Raw genomic sequence first — 16967 nt, forward strand, 5'->3', positions numbered from 1 at the left:
CGATATCGCTCCATAATGAATTTCGTAAAATAAATGCTTTTTTCTTTATAAAATAAATATTTTTTATAATTGTGGCCAGAAGCTATTATTCCTTTCCAAACTAATGCTCTAGTCGTTCAACACTGAAAGCGACATCAAACTTTAAAAAGAAATGTGCCCTGATTTAGGGAAGGTATGCCTAATTTGGGACAAAGAACTTAAAAAATAAATTAAAAATAAATAAATGGTTTGTTGCAAAGTCAATAAAATTTTTTGTAAAAACAAGAAGCATTCTGATCTTTGATATGGATTCGCAGCTTTTAAATATTTATTTATCATTGGCTATGATAACTGACTGAAAAGTGATTGTTTTTTTTTAAATAAAAATAATATACAAAAACAACATCAAATTGAAACTCAGTGATGACGTAGCCTTTTTTCCGATAAAAAGAACTCTTGAAAGAAATCGGAATAATAAACTTCTGCAAAAATGTGGCAGTGATTCTTCTCATTTTTTAATGTGATTTCTTCGGTCATTTAAAAAAGATTAAGAGCAAGAAGTGAAGATTTTAAAAGTAGATCATGATCAATTTTTTAAAAAAAGGAACCATTAATTGGGTTTATTGCTTTGAAGCTAAAGGCCGGTTATATTACTTCAAACGATTTTTTTAAAGTTAATGCGAGAGAAAGGCTATTTTGAAAGAAAAACGCAAACGATTTTTTTTCCTTCTCTTTTCCAGATTTCTTTCTTTTAAATTTTGCTTTACTTGCAGGTATTTCTACAAAAAAATAAACAAATCATTTTCATCGCATCGCTCAATCAGTTGTTTCTATTGGTCACAATTCTCTGACGTCACAATCAGAGCGAAGAAACTTTTCTCTCTTACTCCAACTGTTCTTTTCTCTTCATAAGAAAGATGTGTGACTTTTGCAACGGACCTTACTAAAATATTCTGTGTCGTTCATATACTTTTGTCATTAGTAAAGAAAAAAATGCTTCTATGGATATTATTAGGAAATTTTATTACATGTGGTGAGTTTTTGACCTTTATAATTTCAAATTTTTCTTTTGCTTTTTATAACAGATTTCAAATTCAATTAAGTCGTAGCAGTAATACACATTAATTAATCATTTACGTCCGTAACTTGGTTTATCCATTTTCTAATTTAAAACAAACAAATGTGCAATTATATTTAAAATGAATACATCGATAAATAAATGCTTTTAAACTAATAAATAAAATAAAATTTTAAAATAAACTAATTTTAAACTTTTAGGTATGCACTTCAACTTGTCTTCATAAATATAAAAGCGTAAAAAAGACTTTATTCAGAAAAAAGTGCAATTAATGATTTTTTTTCAAAATCTTCAAAATATTTTTTTAAGAAAATTCAATTTTTATAATATTTTTTTCGAACCATAATTAATTAATTATAGTAAATAATTATAATTGTTAACAAATGTGTGACAATAAAAATATTTTTAAAAATATATAACAAAGTTTTTGGTTTTTTTAAAAACACTTCAGTTTAGATTAAATTTGAATAAAGTTCTAATTTCTTTAAACTTTTGGAGAGCAAAAAAAAAATAAGTATTCATGAAAAATTTATCTATTTTTTGTGATTAGTTACTACTTAAATTCTTGACAAAAAAATAAAAACTCCGGTGATGTACTCTTTGAACCGCAGTTACTATTTGCACAAATATAATGATTTATTTTTGCTTACTTAAAATTCTTTTTGTAGCAATTAATTCTGTACTCAAGAATGAAGTCTATAAATTTATTTAACTGAGTGGATCTTTGTGGAATTTTCTCGATTGATAAAAATATTATTCTAATAAAACACTAAGCTTTAATTTTTTCGAATTATTTTACGGATAAATAACGCGATTGAAACTCTGACTTTTTATAGCTTTACTTCATTTTCAAACTGTAATACAGGATAAATTGCAAAGTTTGTTCCTAATTTTAATATTTGGTACATGTGAAATTTATTGAAAAATATTAATGTAATACTTCGAACATTTGTATTGGTCCCGCAGTTTTTTTAAATTTTTATTTTCATTCTATAAAACAAAATTTTGTTAGTTCCTATGGTTCAGCTGTTTTATTCTTACACTTTTCGAAGGGGGGAATAATTTAGAAAATCGTCTGAAAAGTATTATTTGTTACTGGAAGTGAGAAGAATTATTTATTTTTATATTAACGAAAAAAAAATGCTTATCAGAATAGTTTTTGTAACTGACAACGATAACTATTGAAGTGTTCACCCAATTTTTAATAATAATTTAACAGCATATATGTATAAGTTATTGCAGCTGCATATTAAGCAGCTTTTAGTTGAAAGTAGGATTTTATTCATAACTTAAAGGAATTTGTGTAATAAAATGAATCTTAAAATCGGAAATCATTGTTAAGTTTGACAAAATATAGTTAGAGCGATAAAAATTCCTGACTGGTAACGGAAGCTTCAATAGTTATATCTTTTTAAATCTGTAAGTATAAATTGAATGAAATCTAACGAAATTATTTTGTCTGCGAGTACTAAAAACATTGTTTTGGGGAAATACAATTTAAAGATATTATTTCATCCATATTCGCATCCATGCCAATGTCGTTGCTTTCCCCTTTTATGTTAGTCCCAACTCATACTTTCAATGCTTAATGAGCATACTATCGAATTATGTAAATGTAAAATATCTAAATTATTAAAATATTTATTGTGGTTTTTCCTTATAACCTTGAGAGACTGTTATTTTCTCAAGTACAAAAGCTTAACTTAGACCGCAAATAAAAATACGCAAGGATATCAGAAATAAATTCGTGAAATAAAGCACTTTATTTAACTAATTATACAATAAAAAATTAAATAAAGATTTTATTACAAAGATGGGATCGATTTTTTTATTATTCTTATTATTTTTGCATACTTCGACGACAAACAAGTTCGAAGATGCTTAATCCATATATAGAGTAAAGATGAGGAACATTTTCTGTTGACGAACATATGGACGAAGTACGCATTCGTGAATTTTAAATTGTATTTTCTCAAAACTGTTTTTCCGATTAGGAAGAATTCGTTCATTTATTTAATTTTCATATAGGATTGCGTTTACAGCTCATTATTTATTAAATGATAATCATTCTTTCTAATGCGATTGTGTTCATTACATTACCTTTTCGTCAAAAAAAAAAGTCCTGCGGGTACGGAAAATTGTTAGCTGTTAAATTGTCATTTCATTAATAAATTAAACGGTAAACCCTCATTTTGTATCTATTTTTGTTGATTACCTCAACATTTTTTCAATAAAAAAAGCCCCATTTTAAGTGTAACGAAAATGTTAAAATGGACAATAAGATGTCTTGTTTTAAATAAATTGGATGGAAAATAAAAATTGGAGACATTTGAATCAATTGATACTAAAGTAACGTCGTACATTATTGACCCTATGCATGTTAATTTTCCCATTCATCTTATCAATGATTTGAATGGCTAATAAATCAATTTTATTGATCATTCTAAAACATATAGCATAAAATAAGATTAAACAAATGTTTTTATTTAACATTTACATGTTTTTATAGTTTTATTTATTAGCAATGCTTAAATTTTACTTAGAAGAGCATATTTTTTTTAAGAATTATAGTCTTGGTTTTCCTGAAATTGCAATTTGAGAAGAAAAAAGTTAACAAAAGAAATCACTAAGCAAACAATTGTTAAATTTCTTCAATGTTAGTACCAATAATATTGAGGTATGGCGTTCTATTCAAAGCTTGATAAAAAAAATTTAAAAAAAAACGATTTTGAAAACTTTAAATTACACTATGAATATAATCTAAGTTTTGCGATATTTTATGAAATGAATCTGAATGCAAATATGCTTTGTCATGAGTTACACCACATGCAGAGAAAATCGTATGTTTTGACTGCGATTCATGAAAGGAAGATTATCAGTGCATGATACATAATGTATCATACAATCGTAACTGCGTAAAGACATCATTAATGTCGCATTGTATCGGGAAATGCTCCCTTTATATTAAGAATTCCGCCTTTCCTTTAAAGAATATAACATCTTTTGAAAAACTTACTTTGCATATTAGGTCCCTAATTATCATTTTTTGTTATAAAATTTTTTTTAGTGTCAGATTATAATTTATGCAATATTTCTTAAAATATTATTTATTTATTTGTTTTTCATACAAATGTTAACCGTAACAAAAAGGAATTATTAAAAAAAAAGTTAATTAGAAAATATTGCTAGAGAAAAAAGTTTACATTTTTAATTATTTAATCCTTTATTAAAAAGTTTTTTTAATACGATTTTTTTAATAATTTTATATAAACGTCATTACCTGTTTATTATTTGTAGTTTCGATGTAATGCTATGAAACAAAATGAAATACAGGAGTTGGCCAAAAATATGGCAACACTTCTGTACTAATTCTATGGAAACAATTCTTCTTTTAGCAGTAAACGTTTTGGAAGATTTTAGATGTCAAAACTGTTCATGTTTGAAGCTTTTAGAAATGGTTTCATTTTTATATCCATGCTAAGTTCGGATGGACCAAAATGAAGAAAGGAAGTTAATAACTTCTTTCTAATTGTAATACCAGCAATTTTGAAATCATTCCATAAGATTGCGATAATCATATTAGATAACTTTTTTTAATTTATAGTGGTATTAAAAGAGGAAAGAAGCTTATAACTTGATCAATGCAAATTTTACATGAATAAAAAAGATTCCACTTCTAAAAGCTTTTCAACAAGAACTTTCAAAATGTGCCAACGATTGTGCATTGTAAAATCTTCCAAAATATTTGCTGATAAAAGAAAACTATTTTCCATAAAGTTAGTACACTGTAAAAAATTCCGAATCAAATTACGATATAAAGTACTGGCACTTTGGGTACATGACCTGTAAAGCCCATTTTATCGTAAAATCCATTTTTACCGTAAAATATTTTACCGCAATTTTTACAGTAATATTTGTTAAATTATAGCGATTCAGTGGTTTTACGATAATTATTACAGTATATATAACGGCATATTGCATTTTTTGTTACTTAACATGTTCCGGTAAAAATGGATATAACGATAAAAAAAAGTATCGGCCGCCTGAGTGGAGTGCCAGTACTTTTTACCGTGATTTGTTACTGGGCATCGAAGTGTTTTCATACTTTTGTCCAATCCCTGTTGTTTTAAAGTTCCCCATAATCTGATTTTGAATTTAGTTTTTCCTATGAAGTAATTATTTTTATGAACAATATTCAATTCTATATTAAACGCATAAATGAGAAATATTGTACAATAATACATTTAATATATAAAATGCGGTCGAAGTAAAACAAAAAAATCAGAGCATTTGATAGAATGATAAGATTTTCCCATACTAACACCCTTTCTTAACGATATTTTTAGTTGCAAATTGAACAAAGAAAACTTACTTTCTCTGAATAAACATCTCTTTTCGCGTATTTGGTTTTTTTTTTCTACCATCAAAATATGGGGGGGGGGGGGGAAANGGGGGGGGGGGTAAATCGCAATAACTGGAAAATAGGGTCTCAATAGTTTAGTCAAAAGAAAGGTAAAAAGTTAATGTTAATATCGCATTTTACGCATTTCTCCTTTTTTCTGAAACTGTTTACGATAATTAAATAATTTTGTTACCCATTCAAAGATAATTCGACGTAAAAAATAAATCTTTATAAGTAGCTACTGTTTTTTTTATTATTTATTTTAACAATATGTGGTCAAAAATATTTTCAATTATAAGGTATTTACTGTAAAATGTTTTTCAACAATAAAATCCAAACTTTGTATAGAATCTATCAAATAGTTCTTGAATTTAAAAATATCACTTTTTTTCTGTCACTCTTCAGCGTGAAAAAAATGAAATTAACATTAAAAGGGATTTTTGACACCTCTCTTGCCTAAACTATTGAGACCCTATTTTCCAGAATGCGGTAAACCTTCCTATTTTCTAGAGGCAAGAATCCAAATCAGTTGAAAAAGAAGTAAGTTTATTTAAAGAAAAAAAGTTTTTCGTCCGATTTTTTAGTTTAAAATATGCTTTGTACAAATATTTCAGTTAATGGTTAGTCCTTCGAATCGTTAATATTGCATCTAATTGTGTAAGAATTCAATCATTAGGTCAAATGTTATTAAGAAGTTTATTTTTCATTTTGCTCGCTTATGGTGTTGAATGTCAACTTTTGTCGGTATAGGTGAGAAATAGTACAAATTTAAAAACATCATTTTACCTAACATTCATCACCAACGCATAAAGAAGAACCGTGATGGCTTAGTGGTTAAGGACCGTCATTGTGATGGACTGGGGTTCGATCACCAGTGGCGGCTGAAAGCCCACCAAGCTTCAGATGGATGGGAGTCAGCTAGTGTGGGAATTAAAGACGACCTTTATGCTATACTGACATTGCCAAAATCATGCAATTGATCATGAAATTGTGCAGCTTTGATCTTTACAACTCCCCTTGGCCCGCAACGGGCTGTAGCGGGAATGCTTTTTTTTTCTTTTTTTTCTTCTTTTTACAAATTGCTGAGTGTTATTATTTTTGGTCTAAATACAAAACAATGAAAGCAAAAAAAATTTCATTCAACATTTACCTTCAGTTTATACTGAATTTCGATATTCTTCGAAAACATCGACAGTCATTCATTTTGGTCTCGATGGTCTCCTTTGGCGCAGACGTAGCACTAGCGCCACTTTTATATATATATTTTTTTGACTCTCTAATTAAAAGTAAAAATTTATTTTGGCATTTTTTAACTATGAAAAAACAATCTAACTGTTACTATTAATAAAAATCTGTTAGATTCTCGGAATTATAATTGTTCTAAAATATGAAATCCGAAAAAAGTAGTTTAAAACATTTTCTTTTCATTCATATTCAAAAACGTATCAATAATTGATTTTTGTTAATTAAAGAAATTTCAGTGTTGAATCTCTTCAATGATGTTCCTCTTAGATCTAAATAACTGCAAATTTGAATAATTTTTTGGAAGCTAGCTAAATTTGGAAAATTTTACTTTTAACGCAAAAGAGGACACCGATGTCAGATGCTGTATTTCATAAACAAAAACTATTAAACTGCTCAATATGATATTTTTCACTTATTTTGACCTAAACTAATACAAGATCATGTGAAAAAAATATTAAAAATATCTTTAATGGAAATTCTGCGACAAAAGGTTGAAACAGCTGATTTTACTAAGTTAAAAGTACATTTCAACGTTTTGCTTCGGAAAATATATATACATAATTTTCTTACCTGCAACCTGTATTAACAATAACAATTTAAGTTCATCTAAAGAAAATCATCCGCACGTGTATAAAATTACAATTACTGATAAAACTTTCATTGAGAAAAAAAAAACTGTAACGGTTAACTCGATGTTTTTCTTTTCTTAAGATTTCTGTTAAGCGCATTGAGTGAACAGGAAATGACAGTAAGCTCTTCTTTCCATAATCTCTAAAATATCCATCCGTTTTTATGAGATCAATCAATGTTTACAAATTCTGAATCCGGTTATTATTATCTCAAGAGAAGGATTTGTGAGCAATTGTGTGTGACAGGGATTACTCATCGCAGTGGCGTTTCTCCATTCTTTACTTTGATACATCAACCATGCTTGGTTGGAGAAAATTCTTTATTCGGGTATAATCGACTTAAAATTTAATTGCTACTGAAAATATTGTGGCGGAACTTTCTTCAGGGTTAGAAAAAAAGAACAGTTTCTGACCAAAATAACATTTTGATGAATTAATTCAATCATTACTCTTGATTTGTCAATATTTCAATTTAAGAAAAACTCTGCGGCATGTTTAGAATAATGCCCCAGAAGGGTTGGATCTTAAAATAATGTATAATGCCTATTATATACATTAAACATATTATATAATAAGTGCATGCATAGTATATAAATATTGTAAATGCATAATAGAAAGTCGCTGTGGCTCAAGGGATAGAGCGTTTACCACCCATTGAGGTGACCCAGTGCGAATTCCAGCACTGGCTGGTGGATACGAATTCTGCTCACGGCTTACACCGACCACAGTACTGACGTAAAATTTCCCCAGTGGTAGACGGATCATGGGTTAGAATTTCCTTGCCTTCGGGCTAAACTTGTGAGGCTGCCATGGTTTTCTTCTCCATGCAACGCAAATGCAGTTTAGTTCTATCAAAAAGTCCTCCATGAAGGCTAGTGCTTGGAGTTTCCTTGTCTTCTCGGTTAGGCTGAAAACTGCAAAGCCATGGAGTCGAATATCGATGGTCGTAAACTCAGAATTGGGTCAGTTGTCCAACGCCGGTTGTAAAATAATTTATTTATTTATTTTTTTTTATTTCCAATGGCAGAGAACTTGACATAAAGGGGAAAAAAGACACGAACAAAAAAAAAAGAAAACATAAAAAAAAAGTCATAAAATAAAATGTATAATAGATATAATATAGGGTGTGTGTTACAATTACCCCCGGAATTTGAAATTAATAAACAAAATATTACCGATGCATCACAGATTTTATTTTACTTGATAAGGAAATATGGCAAAGTTTATTTTTTCAAAGTTTGATCCGGCAGAGTTCAAGTCTTAAGTCAAATTATTGCCACACTCGCTGCAACTTGCCATGATCGGTGGTACCGAATGCGATTGTGTTCCTTCATCAATATGCAGCAAATGTGGTTAATCTCACCACTAAGGGAAGATTATGAGTCATTCATTTTTTAACAGGATGGAGCCACCTCCTTTATTATTAGACAGACGTTCATAGTTTCCTAAATAACCAGCTTCCTCGTCGTTGGATTGGACACAGGTCATCCCACTACAATTTACTTCTTCCAAGAGGACGCCATTTCGCGGAAAAAATTTTTCCTCGCAAATTCTCTTTCGCCTTCATTAGTAATTTAAAATTTAAAGTGTAGAAAAAGTGAGTTCAGAGAATGAGCCACGAAGTTTCAAAGACCGAAAATAAATTTTTAAAATATACAAATGAAAATAAATTCAGCGAAGATAACTTAGGATTACCCAACGGTGAAGTTCTCTTCTAACAATTTGTTTGCATTTTAATATTTTGAAGCATTTTTTTTCAGGAAATGAAATTTCATGACTTGCTCTAGGTTTGCCTGAACATAATTTTTCTTTCTTTTAAATTAGTCATGAAGGAGAAAAGAGAAACTTTTCTTCCGCTGTATGGCGTCCTCTTAATTCCTTGGTTTTTTTTGTGTGTGGTTACATCTGAGATTATTTTTTGTTCGCGGTCTCCTAAGATCAGTCATTTAGTAGAATTGCGAGGAAAGATCACAACCGCATTAGCTACAATTGATTGTGACACGTGGCAATAATTTGACACCAATGGTTCACATATTGAATATTTGTGGAGAAAAAAAACTTTTAATATTTCTTTATTAGGTAAAATAAAAGCTGTTGGTGTATTGGTAATATTGTGTTTGATATAAACCTCTCGAACCCCGGTGAAAAATCTGATCTATATCAATTTAATATTAAATGTTATAATTTTGAACTATTATGCCGTGGGTAAGCAAGTCAGTGAATTTTTTCATGTTGAAAATAGATCATAATATAGTTTTCAAAAATGGATGTATCTTTAAATGCGAGTTTGAAAAATGAATAGGGTAAGCTTAAAATGTCTGTTAAAGAAACTGGACATTACTTAAGATGCGTGATAGGAAAAATAGTTACTTTAGAATTCGTGTTGGTAAAATTGAGCTCTGTACAAATTGTAATTTTTTTTAAAAGGCGCGAAACAAGTTTACATAAAAATTTACTTTTTTATTAACCTTACGAATCATCATCTTTCATTCGTTATTTATTTAAAATACGGAAGTCATAATAGTTTAAAAGAAGGCTTTGACCTTTTTTTTTAATATCTTTAGTTTTTCAAGCACGGGTTTTTAGCGATGTCCGAAACAAAAAGTTCATAGATGAGCGTCATTTAACATCTTATTTAAATTTGGTCTCTTCCAATATTTTTTAGTCCTTGAAACCAACTTTTCTAGTTCCAGTTTTGAAAGTGGTGTCAAAATTTAAAGATTAATTTCTAAATTGATAAAGTTAAAATTTAATAAAGATTTTCTACAAAAAAGAATAGATTCTTTAGATGGAATTTTAAAAAAAAAGTAAAAAGTGGTGTAAACTGATTTCTTTTTAATACATTTAAGGAAAATTTTATTTCAATAATGAAATTTTTTTTTAGTTAAATAACTTTGTTCTGATGATCAGACAAATAAAAGCTGATTCACCACACTCATCTGGTTGAGTGGGACACTCCAAAATCACTTTTAATAAGTGGACATACTTATTGAAAAATGGGGGGACATACTTATTGAAATACTTATACAAAATTGTCCGACTAACTTATTGAATATTAAAATTGGACATACACAATTTTTTTTTGTTTTTAAACTAATATTTTTTAAGAAAGACATTATTCTTTCACTAGTTTCTAAAAAAATTGTATTTAGTAGCTAATTTAAAAAAAAAAAAGTTGCAAGACTCCGTTTCGCCTCAAGTTGGATTGCATGGGAACTGGGTGATTCTTTAAGTTAGTTAAGGGACAGCTAACACTTAGTTATTAAATTAAAAAAAATTAACAATGCAAATTACAAACTACACTTAACACTTAAGCAAAGGCAACGAGACTCGAAAGAGCTGTTAGTCCAGTCTCTATGCAACATTACAAAAATAACGTAAACACTTCTGATATTGGAAGAAAAACTTAGCAATAAATGATATTGCTGTCTAAACAACAGCTTAAAAACATTATTTATTGACATTGTTATCAATATAAATATGTGTTTATTGTTCAAAAAAAGCTCATGTTAAAAAAGTACTAGAGCATGTAATGGTTCTGTGTGTTGACTTTCCTGTAATTTTCCAACAAACGAGAAATTCGTTTTTTAAGGGAATCTACTGTTTCCACACAAAATTTTCTGAAAAATGTTATTATGCCATTTCTGGAATAATTCTAACCAGACACTAAAATTTTCTACATTGAGTTTTTTTAAAAAAAACAACTCTAAAGCTGCTTCTTGTAGCAAAGGTCTAGCATTCATACCACGCATTTTTTCTTAAACCATTCAAAAGTAGCCTGATTTGTTTCAAAATTATATTCATTTTCTTCGAATCTGTTAGTATACTACAATATTGCTCACACAAGTTTAACTGATTTGAAATTTTTCAGCGTTTTGACTATTACTTTTTACAAACTTCAATTTTATCTTTTAAACACAATTCTTCATACTGCTTAGATCTGAAAAATACAATTGAATTAAAAGAAAACTCGGTCAATGTTAAAATACTTTCAGATAAAAGCATGCACTTTTACAGACAAAAAGAGATTTAAAAAAAAACGCTTATCGCTCTTTAATTGATATAATAGACGATAATATATTTTCCTCGAAAAGTATAGAATACTTTTTAAACAAATTCAAATCAAGCCACAATGAGTCAAAACTTGTGATTACAACTTTTTAACTGATATTTTATATCACTTAATAAAAACAATAAAGTTTTTTGAGAGTTTAGATTTTTTATTTAGTGTACTGGCCTTTAAAATAACTCAAACGTTGAACTGTAATGTGGTAATGTCTGTGGTTTTGGAGGATTATTCTGAAAAGATTAAAAGATTGTTATTTTTTTTAAATCTTCAGTTAAAATTTTTTTCAATGGGCTATAGTGTGTGAACGAATCATTTTCGAACGAAATTTCTTGTCAGAATGTATACTCAATCTATCAGTTTCAGTACTTGAACTATCAGTGACTTTAAACATTGCTTTCTAACATTTTATATCAATCTGCTAAACACAAAAATAAAATCCATTTAGAATTTAGAAACAACGTCAAATGTTCAAATAAGATCTTCGAGTTAAACAAATTAAAATCACACAACTGATAATTTTTTACAACAGCAAACTATGCTAGTCTATTTCTATAATAAATAAATTACTTCAGAGTGTGTACCCTTTGAAAGTATAAATTCTGAGCAAGAATAATCAGCAATTTTTGAGCTTTTAATGGCGAAACCGAATTCACGAATAACGAACGACATTTGATAAAATATTCGTTTGGAGCTTTTCTCAAAAACGGCTTTGTCAATAACGTAAAAAATAACGTAATCAACTCTCAAATACTTGACGTAACTGCTTCCACACTCGTCTGTCATTTCATCAGCAAATCCTCCAAAATTTTTTTGTCTCGTTTTAAAATTGTTGTCTTTGTATGACGGAATATTACAAGCGTACGTGCGGTCGCTTATTAAAGTAGTTTTACCAGATTCGATATTTTTTTCATAAATTTCGTTGAACAGCCAACCCTATTTTTCGGGTTCGCGACTACGAATGTTCAACTCCATATCCTTGTCATCTTGAACCCAATCTAGAAGACAAGGGAACTCCTTGATCAAGAATGGGGAGAAATGTGCCTGCGCAGAGGACTTTTTAATGCAACTTACTCGAATTTGCGTTACATGGATAGGAAAACAACGAAAATATTCCACGGTTAACCTGACGGCAAGGGGACTCATGATTCGTCTACCACTCAGGATATTTTACGTCAGCACCGTGATCGGTGGAAGCTGGATGCGGAAATCGTATCAACCAGCCGTCACTGGGATTCGAACCCTGTTCACCTCATTGGAAGGCGAATGCTCTATCGCCTGAGCCATCACGGCTTTCCTGGTTCGATTGTCCGGATTCTAATGATTCAATAAAAATCCTGGAAATTAGTACTCTTTTTCTTGGCTTTCTGTTACATATCCCTTCACTAATTCGGCTATTCCATGTGTTGCATGCACGTAGTTTGAAATCATCGCTCGGAGCATTAGTCAGAAAACAATTTCGTCAATAACGTTTGTTAAAAAAATCGTTTATTTTGAAAATCATTTTTTATTTTCGAAATGTAAAAATGTCTCATCATTTGAATCAGAAAATGCTCAACGGCTTGTTTAAGAAGTGGGCAGCACACGTTTAGAGAAGGGGTACCATTTTGAAAGCTTCTGTTTAAGTATCAGTTAAATCAGGAATAAGTCTCAGCTGACCTTGTGCGATGTGGGAATATTCACGGTTTGAAGACGACAGTATTCTTTAGGATGAGATTAAACTGTGAGTTCTCTGATAAAATCGATATGGTTCGGTTGCTAAGATAGATATCCACGCTACCTGCGAGCATTTTAATATTCACAAGTTATAACCAACGCAATATATTCTATAAATTGTTGGAAACCACTTGATGTGCAGTGCTGGAAAAAAATGAACTACCCCGAATAACATTTTATCCTACTGATTGGATCTTCACATAATAGAACTCAATCTTATTGGTTTGAAGGGGTGATCTCAAATATGCTAATTAGTCAGAGTGGACGACATTTTAAGTCACGAAATCAGACAAAAAAAGCGTTCTTATTCTACATAAACGTGCATTCATTTAATTTTTTTCGGATTTTCTTGCACTCAAAATATAGGAGGTAGCCACAATCTGAAAAATATGGTCTCACTAGTCAGGAGAGCGGTGTTTGGACCCTCTAATGTTCATTTTACTTTTTGAATATTTCCCTATATCTCGAGGAGTTTTTAAGGGAATTGAAACACTTTTTGCACCAATTATAAATTTCGTGTATCCAAAGAAAATTACAAGCAAAAAAAAATTTTTAAGAACCATTTATAAATTTTTATTATTTTATCTAATAATAATCGAAAATACTTTGAATTGTAAGGTAAACAAATTTCTACTTCATTTTAAACCAAAAAATCTTTTAATTTTATGTATTTATCTCTCCTTTTTTTTAAAACTTTTCGTGTCTTTTGCGATTTTAGGTGCGAGCATCTTAAAACTCATCGTCTGGATTGTTCTATTTCTTATGGAATTATGGAAAATATGATATCAAAAATAACTTATGGAAAAATAATTGCTGAAAAAATAATTCTTATGAAGATTTACATTCACAAAGGTCGTCTGATATTGAATCAAAATAGTATAAATAATGCAATTTTTAAATCGATTAATTTTAGGTGGTTATGTTTTAATTTCAGCATCTATTTCAACAGTTGACAAATGGTGTTCCTCGGTATCATAAGATTCCGTGAAAACGATAAAGAGGCTCCGAGAGTTAAGATATATTTTTTAAAAAAAATAGTGATTTTAGAAATCTTTAATTATATTTAGATCCAATTAACAATCTATTATTTATTTAACCCTTCGGTTTCCTTCAGTAATTATTAAAAATAAAATGCAATTAAAAGAGAAATCGCATTCTTTGAATTAAAATTTTTTAATAACAATGTATCTAATAAATACTGAAGAGAACATGCATTTATAAAAAAATCGCATTAGTATTTCCCATCACGCTTTTCAAATGCAGTAACTTCACTCGTTGCTAAAGAAATGTGTTTGTACACATCCATCCTAAACATACATTCAAGCAAGTATATGCATCTATCTTGTGCAATGCTTTCTACTTTTTATGGTACGCTGTACACTTACAAAGATGACACTTTTAACAGAGTTCACGTCTAATACAGCTATGCCAGGTTTCTTTTTAAACTGATGCCACATCTAAAAATATGACCAAGCCATCTGACACGATAACATGTGATAACGTTGGCAATATTAGTTTTTTTTCATCTCAGACTTCATGATTTAGCAAAATTCTCCATCTGTCATTATCTCTCAATGGGCCAAGTATTTTTCTAATAATTGTTTTTCTTCAAAGATTAAAAGTCTGTCCTCATCTATTCTTGTTAATGGTCAGTATTCCTTATTATACAATATAATAAGTCTAATAACAATAGTATAAATATTTATTTTTTCTCTTGAAATATATTAGTTTTAAAAAAAATCATTTTTTAAGCCAGGGTGGCTTGAACTGAATAATCTATTATCAATTTCAAATTTAATATTATTATCCTTAGAAATGATTAAAAAAAACTGGGGTACATAAATTAATCTATATGCTCTCGAAAGCATAAGATACAGTGAAAAAGAGTTTTGCTTCTGAGTCACACATACATTTTTAAATAAAAAGATAAATTTTAAAATACTGATATATTATTTCTAAATTAAATCTACTGACTACAAGACCTCTACCTATTTTTCACCAAAGTGTTAATATTTAAATTAATAAAGTTCGCATAAAATATAACAATACACAATAGGATAATACATCCAAGCTGTTTTAGATTTTTTACGGCAGGTCTTCACTAGTTCAGATCTGTAATTTATAATAAGTGTGTCACTAAGCCAAAATAAAAAGAAATTTATTTTTATTTCTAGAAAGAGTGATCCTTAGAATCCACGTAATTGCAACATACACCCTTAACATTTAGCGTATAATAGATTTATATAGTGTATTAAGCAACTTACGTGCAAATATCTTTTATTTATAGGCCTTTTTAAAGACGCAAATGACAATACCTCTTGTCGTATAAGTCATTATTCCTCTAATGGTCAAGCGGTCCGTAACGCGAAGAAAACAAAGGCTTGAACCTAAATGACCTCATGAATTCATTGAAGAGTTTTTTTTCTCATTTCCTCGTCTAATTAAATCGTTCGAGAAGTAAAAAAATTATCTTCATTTTCTACAAGGAAAAGTGATTTTTCTAGCTTAATTTGGTTGAAATTGTGCATTTTTTAAAAATACTTTTATCTGTTTAAAAAAAAAATTGGATTAGGTTGTTTTGCGTAATGATTATCTGTGGCTTATTATAACTGATGATAATTTTATATGAATTATGATAATACATCTTCCTTGTTTTATATTAAAAATATTGGATGTAGGAAGTGGGCTGGAAATTTTAGAAAATTACTTTGAGGAAGCGGAAATATTTTTTTTTTCAATGATAAGCCTCATATACAATGTAACTATGACACTGGTTTTAAATTGGAAAAAAAATCATGAATTTTATGCATATCGTGTGATAGTTTTATTGAAGTAATCATTATTTTTAAAGAAAAGCACTTTTAATAAAATTAAATAATAATATTTTTCTTCGAATACAAATACATTTCAGTTTAGTTTGTTTCGTTTAGGCGTATCACTTACTTTAAAAACTTATATTTTCTTTACAAATGGTATTTTAATAACAATAATATCTACAAAGTAGCATTTGAAAACGTTGTTTATAAAATAATAATTATTATAATACATTAGAAAAATTAGATAATAGTTTTACAATGACGTACTGCGAGAGCGGATTTAAAAAATTTCTTTTAGATTGCTTTATTTGCTAGTTATTAGTTATAATAACCACGAAAAGGAAGTAAATTTTAATAAAATAAAAAGAATGTTTAACTTGGAACAATGAGACGCACATTTAATCCATTGGTAACACATTTAACACATAGATATGTCAGTGAGAATCCTATTTAAGGTAAACCCTCTGAGAGGTTCAATTAAAAATCTGGGTTTAGTATAAAAATGTGTCGAAATTTTTCAAAAGTAATTCACCAAAATTTTGTTAGTAATGTTATCAGATATGTGCTTTATAAGTATCCAAAAGTTTCACAACACACAGCTCAATACACAAGAATAAAATCTTATTATCGACATAGAGGTCGCGATGTTATTCTCCAAAAACGTTGCTCTGAAGATTTTGAAGACGTGGCTTATGCTTTATATTACCCCAAGTCCTGCAATTGTTGACAGATCCTAAATTCGAACTGGCAAGCTAACAGTATTATATTTTCAATTTAAGTTGCTTTCAAAAAGTTTCCTGACGAAGCATTTCGTCCCGAATATTTAACTGAAGATGGCATTTAATTAAAAATCAGAAAGCTTTTCATCAGATCTGAGTAAAACAAGACAGCAAAAATTCCATCATTTCAAACGATTTTTCCTTCGATAACATGGAAACTAATTAAACTGCAGATATTCATATTGCTTTAGTTTTGCCTTGTAACAAACAATTCACATTTCTCAACAAGAACTCTGTCTTATCTTTTCCAGTTATGG

General features: G+C 29.1%; 1 protein-coding gene across 1 annotated transcript in view; it reads left to right on the forward strand.

The window, feature by feature from the left end:
- The first annotated feature begins 749 nt into the window (after positions 1-749).
- LOC107441206 (CUB and sushi domain-containing protein 2) overlaps positions 750-16967 on the forward strand; it is an 82852-nt gene continuing 66634 nt past the window's right edge. Inside the window, exon 1 of the mRNA XM_043043303.2 lies at positions 750-1012. Coding sequence (XP_042899237.1) covers positions 973-1012 — 40 coding nt within the window. The 5' untranslated portion in view covers positions 750-972. The remainder of the gene's footprint in view (positions 1013-16967) is intronic.

This window comes from Parasteatoda tepidariorum, chromosome 4 (assembly GCF_043381705.1).
Source record: "Parasteatoda tepidariorum isolate YZ-2023 chromosome 4, CAS_Ptep_4.0, whole genome shotgun sequence".
NCBI lineage: Eukaryota > Metazoa > Arthropoda > Arachnida > Araneae > Theridiidae > Parasteatoda > Parasteatoda tepidariorum.